Raw genomic sequence first — 13476 nt, 5'->3', positions numbered from 1 at the left:
CCAAGACAGATCATATACAGTATCTTGGCAGATAAAACAAGTTTCAACACATTTAAAAGAACTAAAATCATAGAGTGTGTTCTCTGATCATAAGGGTGTCAAACTCAGAACCACAGAAAATCAGAGTCCAAGACAGTTCAGATGCCAATGGGCTGGTGGTAAATAAAAGAATGCCCTCTGAAAAATGGACTCTGAGTATAGTCCTCCTCAGAAAGGTTCTAAAACTACTCTCAAAGTAGCTGAATTATTTATTAACTGAATCAAAAATTCTTTTCCACAACTGTATTTTTATAATAATAGTAAATGAACAATGTTATAAACTGAATTTAAAAAACACATTTGCTGGAGGCATAATATTCCACCATATATATATATATATATATATATATATATATATATATTATCTTCTTTATCCATTCATCTGCTTTAGGGCATCTTGGCTCTTTCCATAGTTTGGTGACTGTGGCCATTGCTATTATGAACACTGGGGTACATATGGTCCTTTTGTTCACTACATCTGTATCTTTGGGGTAAATACCTAGCAGTGCGATTGCAAGGTCATAGGTAGCTCTATTTTTAATTTCTTAAGGAATCTCCACACTGTTTTCCAAAGTGGTTGCACCAACTTGCATTCCTACCAACAGTGTGAGAGAGTTCCCCTTTCTCCACACCCTCTCCAACACTTGTTGTTTACTGTCTTGTTTATTTTGGCCATTCTAACTGGTGTAAGGTGGTATCTCAGTGTGGTTTTGATTTGAATCTCCCTGATGACTAACGACGATGAACATTTTTTCATGTGTCTATTAGCCATTTGTATGTCTTCTTTGGATAAGTGTCTGTTCATGTCTTCTGCCCATTTTTTGACGTGAATACCCAACTTTTGTATCAGCATGGATGGGACTGGAGGAGATTATGCTGAGTGAAATAAGTCAAGCAGAGAGAGTCAATTATATGGTTTCACTTACTTGTGGAGCATAAGGAATGATATGAAGGACATTGGGAGAAGGAGAGAAGAGAGTTGCGGGAAATCATATGGGGAGACAAACCATGAGAGACTGTGGGCTCTGAGAAACAAACGAAGGGTTTTGGAGGGGAGGGGAATGGGGGGGTTGGGTAAGCCTGGTGGTGGGTTTTAAGGAGGCCATGTATTACATGGAGCACTGGGTGTGATGCACAAACAATGAATCTTAGAACACTGAAAAAAATAAAGTTTAAAAAAATAAAAATAAAAAACACATTTGCAGTAATCTGATTTACAAACCAACATTTAGGACACCACATATTAAACTGACACTACTGTTAATTATCACATAAAGTGAGTATCTTACCTTCTGATGGAGTGTCTAAAAGATCGGCATGCTTTGTTTTCACATGATTTTCCATATCTTGACTACAATCTTCTATTCTTCCGCAGAACGGACATTCGGGAGAACTATACGTTGTTTCATAAATTGATCCTTTTATTTTAGATGGGTCACACTCTTTTTCCTTACTTTTAAGGAATTTTCTGGATTCAGTTAAGTTCTCCGAATAAAAGGTTTTATGTTCTAAAGTACCATCATTAGGCAGGCTTTGCACTGAAATTTTTGGGTGATTAGATGCACAAGCTGAATGGACACTAGAATTAACTTCCATTCTACACTGTAAGGTATTGTCCTTCCTGTTATCTGAAGTTCTAATCTGTATTGTATTGATCCTTGCAAAGTTTCTTTCTAGTTCATTTTGCTCAAAATGAGCAGTTTCAATATGAAAACACATTTCATCATAATTCACACCTGACAACTTGCAAAATGGACATATAACTTCATTTTCCATGTGAACAATTAGCAGGTGAGCCTTCATGTCTGGTTCTGAGGTTACTGTTTCACCACAAATATCACAAGAAAGCATAGTACATCAGGTAGCTAGAAAAGAATACAATGTTATTTTAAGTTTGAAAGACTGGAGAAAAAAATGCATTCTATAAGATGATCTGAAACAAATTTTTAGGAAGTATCTATTTAAAACTGGATTATTTGAAGATACTTTCAATGTACTAAACTGTTCCTCAAATGTACAAACTTCATTATAAATCTCAATCAAAATTTCTCGACTGTATTTTGAATTTATGGTTTCAATAAAATAAAGGCAATAATAGTTCAAATTATAATAAATAATTTTAAATATATTTCAAAAAACATGTCTGGTGTGAGGTCGAGAAGAAAATAATGTTTATAAAATTGCCCAAGTATGGTATTTAAGAGAAAACTAAAAGAAATCTTAACAATTGATCTATCTAAATACAGAAATTTAAAGGTTTTAACAATGGGGAGGGTAAATAAACACAGCTTAATAAAATAAGTTAACAGTTAAAGAGCTTTAGCTATATCAAAGTAATTTAAGTAGCATAATTATCCTCCTATATGGAGGAAACCCTCGCTCAGATAGGTCACCGAGGTCAGAAAATGGTGAGCCAAATGCTAATCCAGTCAGGCTCCAAACACTGTCCTCTCAACCCAAAGAATAAAAAGAGCGTCTATCGTAGCAAAGAGCATAGATTCCAGAACCAAGAGAACTGGAATGCAATCTCACATTTCAGAATTTAGGTAAGATAGCTCATGTCTTTGAGGATCGGTCTATAAAATGAATTGTACTAAACTAGCAATCACTTTAGGGTTTATGGACTAATAGAAATACTGGGTACGGACAAAAGCTGATTTTGTTAAGAATTTTTAAAATCAATCACAGCTACAACCTTCTTATATTGTTCAGCTAAGGACTATTTAAAAACAAACGGGGAGGGGGGAGGAAACCATTCCCATTATTTGAATAAATTTAGCTTTACAAGAACTTCCTGCATTGTCCTTATGTTTCTTATTCTCTTTTAAACAAGTGAAAATAGTTTCTGATCTTAGAAGGAAACTCTCCCAAACCACCAGTGGAAAGAACGTCATATCCAGTTTCTTATCTTCCCGGGGCTAGACAGAGGGATACGCTTGAACTCCCAAATACTCTGATCAGGACAAGTGGTTGAGAGATTTAAGGAGACTTTGACAGGTGCCAGGCTGAGCAGACGGTGAGAGAAGCCGTAAGGGCCGCATGCCAAAGGCCCACTCTGCCCAAGAGTCCGCGCCAACTTCCAGGACCCGAAACCGGCCCAGACACTGACTGGGTCATAGTGGAGGCCGGGGGAATACGGGAAGAGACCATTAGTTCCTACCGGCCCAAAGATCCGGCCGCGGCCACACTGCCGGATTATCTTGGGCTTCCTCTTCGGGCCGGCCGCCGACACGGTCTGGCTCTCCCGCAGAGAGACGTTCAACGTCGATTACCTTTCCCGGCCCGGCAGACTAGGACGCACAGGCCCTCTCTACACCCTGAGAGTCACAGTTAACCAAGAAACAAACCAGCGCCTCCAAAATACTTCCACTTCCATCCTCACATTCAAAAAACGCTTTTCCTCGGTACCCCCGGAAGGAAAAGGCGCCCAGCATGCACTGCTCCACGCTAGTCTGTGTTGTAGTGTTTTCTGGGAGTCGTAGTCTTTTTGGCATCATCGGTTCCCGGTGCTGACTCCTAATTTACTAGGAGACACACAAGGCTCTGAGAATTTTCAGAATGAATTCCTACGATGGGAGCTAAGACATTACACGAGTGCACAATACCCTAGGGCCCAACTGCCACGGTATGTCAAGACAGGGGCCAAATCATGTAGACTCTTATAGAGAACTATTGGAATATTTAAACAAGAGAGTGGCATAATTTGATAATGTACGGTATATCTGGGGTTTTGTGGTTCATCAAGGCAGACTGAATATGTACATCTATATTTCCTGCCTCTCAAAATCTACTAAAATGACCGAATAAAACTAATAAAAATAAATGCTAATGAGATTTTAATAACATTTGAAAGCTAGAAAAAGGATGGATGAGTAGTAACTAACTTGGCTAAGAGAAGTCAACAAAAATAAATCAGTTTATACATCAGAATTCTGGAAATGTTCAAAAATTAAAGACCATATGCTTCTAAAAAACATATTAAAATTGGGCCTGAAAAGAGGAACACTTTGCGTAAAACTCTCAATAAGAAGCAGTTAGCTTCCTACCTCCAGATTTCCTCATTACCAGCTTGCCAAGTGACTGATCTTTCCTTCCAAGACAGAAGACTATAGGTTTGGTTTCATAAAGAAAATTAATCAGAAAGACTATTAAATCAGAAATGCATAGCTTAGAGTTGCGGAGAGGGAGAGTCAAGGTGTTGGAATATAAGTGTAGAATAGTGCAAACTAAATACTGAATTATGAGGCTAACCGCCCCCCCCCCCATCACATTCTGATGTCAGGAGATTAGAAAATTCCTCTCCAGGGCAAATTATTGGTCAGAGAGAAAAGACCTACAGATAAAGACTTTTAGAAAGTCCTCCAATGAAACAACCAAGATCTCAACAGCTGGCAAGTAAACAGTCAGCAGATACACAAGTTTACAATAGTTTTCTTTAGTGTCTCAGTCTTAAATATGAATAGATACTCAAGGATCACTGGGCATTAGAGTATGGCTGTGGCAAGAAAGACGAAAGCCAAAATGATCAAAAAGGAAAAACACTCTAAAGAATCAGAGACTGTGAATGGAGGAAAAAAAAATACTTAGAGGAAACTACAATATCTTCAGAGAGACATTAGAAAAAAGATTTAATTCCTGAATCAAAAATAAGAAATAGCTCTTGGGATTAAAAATACAATAGCAAAATTAAAAAAAAATACAACATCAGAATCTATCAATCAATCTATCTATCTAATCCAGAGCTGGAATATAACTTAAGAAATTTCTCAGAAAACAAAAAGAATAAGAGATAAAAAACAGGATCTTCCTCAGGGCAGGAATCACGTATAATTTTCTTCTATATTCTAGAAGACAGTCTCTTTTCAGTGCTGTTTGTTGAACTGCAAGATGGATTACAAAGCTTATGTGTGCATAATAATTTAGAATTCCTTATTTGGAGTTATTTATTTCATATATCAATGACTACCTTTTTGTTAGAAATCCACAGATGTTATAGAATCCAAATTTTAAATAAATGGCAAATTCCAAAGCTTGAAATGAATGAGCAGGACAAACAGGAAGAGGTTAATGCAGCTGAAGAAGAGCCTCTGTAAAGATTCACGAGGTTGGAATTTTTCCGTTGTGTATGCTATAGCTACTTAATATCTAAAACAGTGTCTAGCACAGATCAATACTATCTTGTAGGATGAATGAATGAATAAACAAACTAAACCAACGAATGAGTGAATGAATGAGAGCTCGTACAGAGGACTAGGGCAGTCTGACACACAGCAAGCACGGCGTCCGCACCGGTTTAAAATTCCGGAGTCGGTGCAGGAGCCGGCTCCTCCTCCTTCGGTGGGTGGAGCTGCGACGCTCGCTGCTCTGCGCCCCTCTACGGGCGGGTGCAGCTCCAGCCGCCACCACTGCGGTCGCCGCATGCAAGGGCTTCTGGGAGCCGAGCCTCGGGGTCTCGGGGAAGGGGCGCAGGTAGCCGCCATCTTGAGCTGCGAACCTTGTCACTACGATCAACGCTAGGGGCGGAGTGGCGACCCTACGGTTACCTGCAGCGGACGCAGCTACCGGGAAAACTGGGAAGTTAAGGCATCGGGTACTGCCACATTAATGGGTAAGTGGGAGTGACACAGGCCAGTTTGGGTGAACCTCGGGCTTGGTCCCTTTGGGAGTCACTGGTACCAGGGGCCACTGTTTTTATTTACCCCTTCTCTGCGAAAGCTTGGGGACCAGGCCATGCTGCCGGGTTTTTTCCCCTCAGGTTCCCGAGGGAGACCGCGGTGGCGGGGGCGTGGCAGCCGGACCTATTCCTTACTGACGCGAAGGTGCGGGGAATACAGATCCTCGCAGGCAGCCAGGCTGGCCTTCAGAGGGATCCTTAAACGGCCGAGCTCATCCTCCTGCGGTTCGGCTTCTTCGTGCCTTGGTAGTTCCTGTTCCCGGTACACGGGCTTGTCAGTCGTTGCCCTTCACTCCTGGGTCTCAGCGTCTGTGTGAGCCCAGCAGCAGCGTATTAGTTCCAGTTTCCAGAATACGGCAGGGGTGGCTCTGGGGCTGGGGGCGGGGAGGGCTACTTGTCGCACCGTCGCGGTCGCCCTCTGCCCTCCTCCACCTGGATGCAGGTGCCTCGGAGGGCTGTGTGGACGTCGGCAGGGGTGGGTTAATAATCTGTCAGCTCCCTTCCAAGATGAAAATTAATTGTTTCCGCGGTAATGCATCAGAGATAAAGAATTCGAAACCTGCGAAGCGGGATAGTGATCCTTCAAAAATATACGACATCAGCATTTACTCTTTGGCTTTTAAAACATTTTTTAAAAACAAACCTCTGACTTGATGTCTCTTAATTACAACACTTAGGACTCATATTCTGTAAGAGAGCGACTTTATTCCTTGGTAAGAAACAGCTCTGTCCTTTCTGTCTTTAAGTACTAAGGGCTCACTCAGCACACTTACCCTTTTGTACCTGTTATGATGTTACTAATAGGCACCCAAACCAGAGAAATGGAGACTTCGGGGCACAAGAAATTCCGTTAATAGGTACTAGAAAAAGTTCAAATTCCAGTTAGTCTCTCAGCCTCAAAACAGTTTTCCAAAGAGCTGGGTGAAAAATAAGCTTATGACTGAAAACAAACAAAAAACCCAACCCTCGGTTGGGGATTCAGAGCATCTGAATAGTATTTCTTATATTTAAAATAACTTGTATGAGATGGCAACCTTTGAAATATAGCCTTTAGGGGCACCTGGGTGCCTCAGTGGGTTAAAGCCTCTGTCTTCAGCTCAGGTCATGATCTCAGGATCCGGGGATCGAGCCCCGCATCGGGCTCTCTGCTCAGCGGGGAGCCTGCTTCCCCCTCTCTCTGCCTGCCTCTCTGCCTATTTGTGATCTCTCTCTATCTCTCTGTCAAATAAATAAAATCTAAAAAAAAAAAAAAAGAAAGAAATATAGTCTTTAAAGTTATTTTCCAGAAAAGGGAACAATCCTGTTGGGTCAGGCACCTTTAGAGATGATTTTTCGTGGTCTTTATGTCTGCTTTAAGGCAATTGCAGTGAGGATTGCAGGTGTTATTAAATAAGAAGTTAGTACGACATCAGAAAAAGGAACAAATGATATATGAGCTGTTCAGAGTAGGTTTTATTTGGTTAACATATTTATATAAAGGTCTTAATGTGGTCACCTAAATTAAAGGTTTTAGAAGAAGTATCCAGTGTGTAGGTTGTGGAGGCACAGGTAATTGAATCAGATATGGGGGGAAGGTATTAAAACTTGTTTCTTTACCTTTTAAAACTATTCCTTTCTAAAAATTTTCTATTTAATTAATTAGTTTATTGTTACTTTGTTCAGTTAGCCAGATTACAGTGCATCATTAGTTTTTGAGGTAGTGTTCAATGATTCACTAGTTACATGTAAACCCAGTGCTCATCACAACACCTGCCCTCCTTTAATTTTATAATGGGTTAGATTATTATGCTAGTAATACTTACATATAAATAAACATTGAGGATGAATGCTGAAATAAATTTTGCACATGTGAGGATGTGTGATCACAAATGGTTAGAGAGGGGCACCTGGGAGGCTCAGTTGTTAAGCATCTGCCGTTGGCTTGGGTCATGATTCCAGGGTCGTGGGATAGAGCCCCGCATCTGGCTCCCTGTTTGTCAGGAAACCTTCTCCTTCTCCCACTCCCCCTGCTTGTGTTCCCTCTCTCTCCTCTGTCAAATAAGTGAATAAAATCTTAAAACAAAAACGGTTAGAACCCAATGGCCTCGAAAAGCCCAATGTAAGTGGTAAGTATTAAGAGGTTTATTACTGTGAACATTTCATTTTGCTAGATATTTTATACTTATTGAGCATAATTCAACAACTAATGTTGAAGCCCATTTTGCTCTGCAATGAACTCATCTCTGTAATTCCTTTCCTAGAGCCTAAGTTGTTATTAATGAGACAGTTTCTATATATGAAATACTTAGGGAATAATGCTGAACATTGTTATTAATAAAGTTAGATTAAGCTATTTCTTTTTTTTTTTTTTTAAGATTAAGCTCTTTCTAATGGTAAGTATTTGTAGGTCTACCCAGTATTGTTGATCAATTCATTGAATACTTTAAGGATATTATAAATATTATAAACTATAAATATTATAATTATAATAAATATTATAAATACATATATTTTAAATATATAAATATAATAAATAAGCATATTATAAGTATACTTAAATTGCTAGAATGTACATGTGTTAGGTTTAAAGGCACAAAGTACTTTTTAAATCATTCTGAAGGCTTCAGCCTATTCCATTCTACTTTTAGCTCTACCACTAATGAAATTTTTCTCCCTATCTTTACCAGTGACCTAATTATCCAGTCTTATGCCTCATGTGGTACTTGGCTTATTGTAGGCACTTATATTTGCTGGATGAATCAGTGAATGAATAAATTGAGTGGCTTATTTTTAGTGCTACTACAAATGAAATACTCCTTGTCTTTTGAATTCCTTTCTCTTTCATGACTCTTACTTCTGATTAGCTGACCTACTTCTTTTTGGTTTCTGTTGCTCTTTCCTTTTCCCACTCAAATGTAAACAAACATTCTAGAAATTTCTCCCCTAGCTCAGTTAGGACTCTTTCTGAGTTTTGACCCATACTTTTTTTTTTAAGACTTTATTTTATTTGACAGAGAGAGCATTGGCAAGGGGAGTTGCAGGCAGAGGAAGAGGAAGAAGCAGGCTACTCGCTGAGCAGGGAGCCTGACATGGGGCTTCATCCCAGGACCCTGGGATCATGATCCTAGCCAAAAGCTTAACCGACTGAGCCACCCCTTGACCCATACTTTTAACCATCTATAGGTCTTAATCTCCTGTGTGTGCCCCATAAGTATAATACGCTTAAGTATAATACGTATAAGTATAATACGCTTAAAATGAAAGGTACTATACATCTATTAGAATGGCTACAATTACCAACAAAATCTGACAATACCAAGTGCTGGCAGAGCATAGAACAACAGGAAGTCTTATACATTGCTGATGGAATACTTTGCAGTTTGGCAGCTTCTTTTTAAATGTGAAGCATACACTTGCCATATTATCCATCAGTCCTAATTCTAGATATTTACCCAAGACAAATGAAAACTTATATTTACACAAAAACTTGTGCATGAATATTTATAACAGGCTTATTCATAACTGCACTAAGCTAGAGGTAATCTAAATGTCCTTCAACTAATGAATGGACAAACTGTGGCATATCTATGCAATAGAACACTACTCAACAATAAGAAGGAATAAATTACCAATGCATGCCAACAGTATGGATCTCACAAATAACACTATGCTAAATAAAAGTAGCCAGTTTAAGACTATAAACTGTTATTATTTCATTTATGTGAAATTCAGGAAAGGTCAGTACTATGAAGGTAGAGAACCGATCAGTGGTTACCAGGTATTAAGGGTGGGAGAGGGGTTAATAGGAGCAGCATGACCACATTTTTTAGGGGTCATGGAGCTGTGTCTTGATTGTGAAAGTTTTATGCCTGTGCATTTGTCACATTCATAGAACTTTGTATCAAAAGAGTGATTTTTTTTTTCTTTCTTTGATGTATGTAATTTAAATATAAATTGAAAAATAGGGACTCCTGGGTGGCTCAGTCAGTTAAGTGGCTGCCTTCCTGGCTCAGGTCAAGATCCTAGGGTCCTGGGATGAAGTCCTGCATCCGGCTCCTTGCTCAGTGAAGAGCCTGCTTCTCTCTGCCTGTAGCTCTCTCTCTCTTTCCCTCTCTCTCTCTCTCTGACAAATAAATAAAGTCTTTAAAAATTTTAAAAATAAAACAATTCATTGTTTTCATCTCAAAAACAAGGAGGCAACCAAACAAAACCATCACTTTGATACTCCATCTTTATTCCGTGTCTTGGCTTATTTTATTACTGTACTGAAATAGATCAAGCTATAAGAACCTTGGAGTCATCCTAAACTCCTTTTTTTTTTAGATTATTTGTTTATTTATTTGACACACACACACACACACACACACACAGAACACAAGCAGGGGGAGTAGGAGAGGGAGAAGCAGACTTCGAGCTGAGCAAGGGAGCCCGATGTTGGCCTTGATCCCTGGGATCATGACCTGAGCCGAAGGCAGAAGCTTAATTGAGCCACCCAGGAGCCCTAAACTCTTTTTTCTTCTTTACCACATTTTTCTTACATTTATTTGGTCTCTAATTCTTATTAAATCAATTTCTGCAATATTTCTGAAATCAACCAGTCTTCCATATTTCCAGTGTAGCTGCTAATTTAGTTCAGATCTTCATCAAAGTTCAAGACAATCTTCTCTTTAATTTTTTCAGTTGTTACTTAGGATCATGTCCAAATTTCTCAACCTCGTTGCACGAACCATGTGTTCTTAGTTACCTTTCTAGCTTTATCTCCTGTGTTTTCTCCCACAGATCTTGTTTAGGCACACTTAGTCTCTTACTGCTTTGTGTTTGTGCTAGTCTTCTGCAAGAACTCTTGACATACAATCCTCTGCTTGAGATACTTATTCCTTCCCGATTTTTCCTTTTCATTCTCTTCCCTGACAAATTCTTGCTCTTTTAAGATAACTTTCAGAACTCCCTAAAGCACAGTTAGTTGCTGTGTCTTCTTTGCTCTCACAGGATTTAATGCATATGTTTTAGTGTACTTTACTACTTACAGTATAATTTACCAGTTCATTAGTCTATCTTCAACATCAGAGATGGCAGATAAATGCCAGCCTTTCCTTTTCTTCTTTTTACTTCATAAGTGTTAATTGATCACAACACTCTGGTTTCTAAAAGTAAAATTATATTATTTTAAATGTGAAGTGTTATATAAAATCTTGTAAATATACTTGTAAGAATATGTTTACATAAATGTTAATGCTTTCAAATACATTTATAATAAAACTACTTAAAAATAAAGCATACAAATATTTCAGTATTTTTTTTTAAGATTTTATTTATTTATTTGATAGATAGAGATCACAAGTAGTCAGAGAGGCAGGGAGGGAGAGAGGAGGAAGCAGGCTTCCCGCTGAGCAGAGAGCCTGATGCGGGGCTCGATCCCAGGACCTTGAGACCATGACCTGAGCCGAAGGCAGAGGCTTTAACCCACTGAGCCACCCAGGTGCCCCAGTATTTCAGTATTTAAAAAGAAGTAATTATACCCTCGTATTGCAAATTAGTATTGCAGTCATGATTGAAGTCATGAGCCGTGCAGCCTTAGTTCCAAAGACAGCACCTTAAGTAAATGAAAGAAGCCAGACCCCCCCAAATATTTGAGGGATGCTTATTGAAGCCTAATAATATATTCCACTGAAAATAGAGATACTTCACTTACTCTGGCTATCTTTTGATCTTGCCAAGAGCTGTAATTTTAAAGTTTTTTACCCAACTACTTCATGATTGATTATATTCTGGCAGACAGTGATTTTAAGATGCATCCCTCTTCCGAAAGGTTAAAACTCCAGGCATTGGGGAGTGCATCTTAAAATCAGTGAAATTAGGATAATGACTTTATCTGTGTTTAGACCAAAATCTGTTATTTGTTTGATAATTTAGTCCAAAAATTTGGTTACTTTGCTCCAATATTGATGTGGGAATGAGGGAACGTATTCTTTGTACATAATTTTCAGAATCAATTTTGTCAATCTGTTTAAGCAGTAAGCATGAACTTAGTTTTCCTAGTAAACATCACATGTTGTTTTGAGAATTATCAGTATCTGTTTTCTTCTCTCCTAAACTCAAGATGCAATGGCTAGTCCAGGGAAAGATAACTATAGAATGAAAAGTTACAAGAATAAAGCCCTAAATCCCCAAGAAATGCGTAGACGAAGAGAAGAAGAAGGAATACAGCTTCGAAAACAAAAAAGGGAAGAGCAGGTGGGTGTTTTAAAATATTTAAATCTATTTAACACAGACACATTATATAGATTTTAGAAGTTACATTATCATTGCTTATTTTTAGATAATTTAAAATGATAAAGTATTTTTAGGAAATTGAATATCAATCTATTCTTTATTAGACTCCAGGAATACTTCATGAATCAGAATCGTGTGCTGTTTTTAATCACTGAGAGGAACAATTTTTCTGTTTTATTGATAAGTCTTTTATCTTAATCATATTTTATCCCAGTGTTAAGAAATTTTTACTCTTAAGCCTATTTAGATCACTTCCATTTGTCACTACCAGATTTGCCCACTACCCCCCCAAAAAGCATAATATTTATTTGTTGCTTTGTGGGTTTTCATAGTTCTTGCTCCTAAGTTAATTACAGTCCTCTACCTATGCTACTCATACTCTTCCTTCTATAGTTCAGCCAGCTAGCTCTCTTAGCCTTCTCTGTTTTGAACTTTGTGTATATGACATAAGGAATAGAAAAATCCTTTAAAAGAATATATCTCAACATTTTTCATTCCAAGATACACTTAAATTTAGAAGTCTTTATATTAAGAGGGTATAGTCCTCACATGCGTGAATTAAAAACTAATGTGTAGAAAGTACTAGCAATGATGAAAGTAGAGAAAGGCCTGTTTTAGAAATATGATTTGTCATCTTCCTATCTATAGTATCTAGCACACTCCCTACTTTATTACATTAAGAACTCAAAAAATCTGTTGGATGAATGATTAGAAGGAATTGTATACTGTTTGAAGAAGAGCAGTATTTCTTTAGCTATCAGAAGGAATATACCAGATTTTTTTTCTTATCTATTTTGATATAGAAAATGTATCTATAAATTTCCCTCAGTGATGTTACTATGCTTCACTCCTCCTCTCTCTCTCTTTTTTTTAAAATTTTTATTCATTCCTGAAATAAAAAGGATAGGGCCATATTTCCTTAGAGTTGTTCTCTGCTCCTTATTAATCTGTAATTTGTTTGTTAATATACCACAATATTTCTCCCATATAACTAATTTGTTTTTTTATTAAGATTTTCTTGGAAAAATTCTTAGATATCGCATATATCACTGTGAGCATATGTACTTTTTCTCAACAAGATCCTAGCCAACAGGATCCAACAGCACATTAAAAAGATTATCCACCATGATCAGGTGGGATTCATCCCTGGGCTACAAGGATGGTTCAACATTCGCAAATCAATCAATGTGATACAACAAATTAATATGAGAAGAGAGAAGAACCACATGGTCCTCTCAATTGATGCAGAAAAAGCATTTGACAAAATCCAGCACCCGTTCCTGATTAAAATGCTTCAAAGTAAGACTATGGACTCTGAAAAACAATCTGAGGGGTTTGAAGTGGCGGGGGGGTGGGAGGTTGGGGTACCAGGTGGTGGGTATTGTAGAGGGCACGGCTTGCAAGGAGCACTGGGTGTGGTGAAAAAATAATGAATACTGTTTTTCTGAAAATAAATAAATTGGAAAAAAAAATGCTTCAAAGTATAGGGATAGAGGGAACATTCCTGAACC

General features: G+C 38.1%; 2 protein-coding genes across 5 annotated transcripts in view; one reads left to right on the top strand and one right to left on the bottom strand.

The window, feature by feature from the left end:
- Positions 1–3438, bottom strand: part of ZUP1 (zinc finger containing ubiquitin peptidase 1) — a 28611-nt gene extending 25173 nt beyond the window's left edge. For both annotated transcript variants that reach the window (XM_044250111.1, XM_044250121.1), the window contains exons 1-2: positions 3200–3438; positions 1329–1904 (exon numbers count right to left, since the gene is read on the bottom strand). In XM_044250111.1, coding sequence (XP_044106046.1) covers positions 1329–1890 — 562 coding nt within the window. In that variant the 5' untranslated portion in view covers positions 1891–1904; positions 3200–3438. The remainder of the gene's footprint in view (positions 1–1328; positions 1905–3199) is intronic.
- A 2009-nt stretch (positions 3439–5447) lies between these two features.
- The window catches only part of KPNA5 (karyopherin subunit alpha 5), a 43482-nt gene continuing 35453 nt past the window's right edge, over positions 5448–13476 (top strand). For 2 of the 3 annotated variants that reach the window (XM_044250097.1, XM_044250089.1), the window contains exons 1-2: positions 5448–5647; positions 11793–11926. In XM_044250097.1, the coding sequence (XP_044106032.1) occupies positions 5644–5647; positions 11793–11926 (138 nt within the window). In that variant the 5' untranslated portion in view covers positions 5448–5643. Of the gene's footprint in view, positions 5648–5794; positions 5960–11792; positions 11927–13476 lie in introns of all 3 variants that reach the window. The other variant, XM_044250080.1, reaches the window with a different exon arrangement.

This window comes from Neovison vison, chromosome 1 (genome assembly GCF_020171115.1).
Source record: "Neovison vison isolate M4711 chromosome 1, ASM_NN_V1, whole genome shotgun sequence".
NCBI classification, from domain to species: Eukaryota; Metazoa; Chordata; class Mammalia; order Carnivora; family Mustelidae; genus Neogale; species Neogale vison.
The sequence above is the reverse complement of the archived record's forward strand: the minus strand, read 5'-3'. Positions and strand labels throughout refer to the sequence as shown.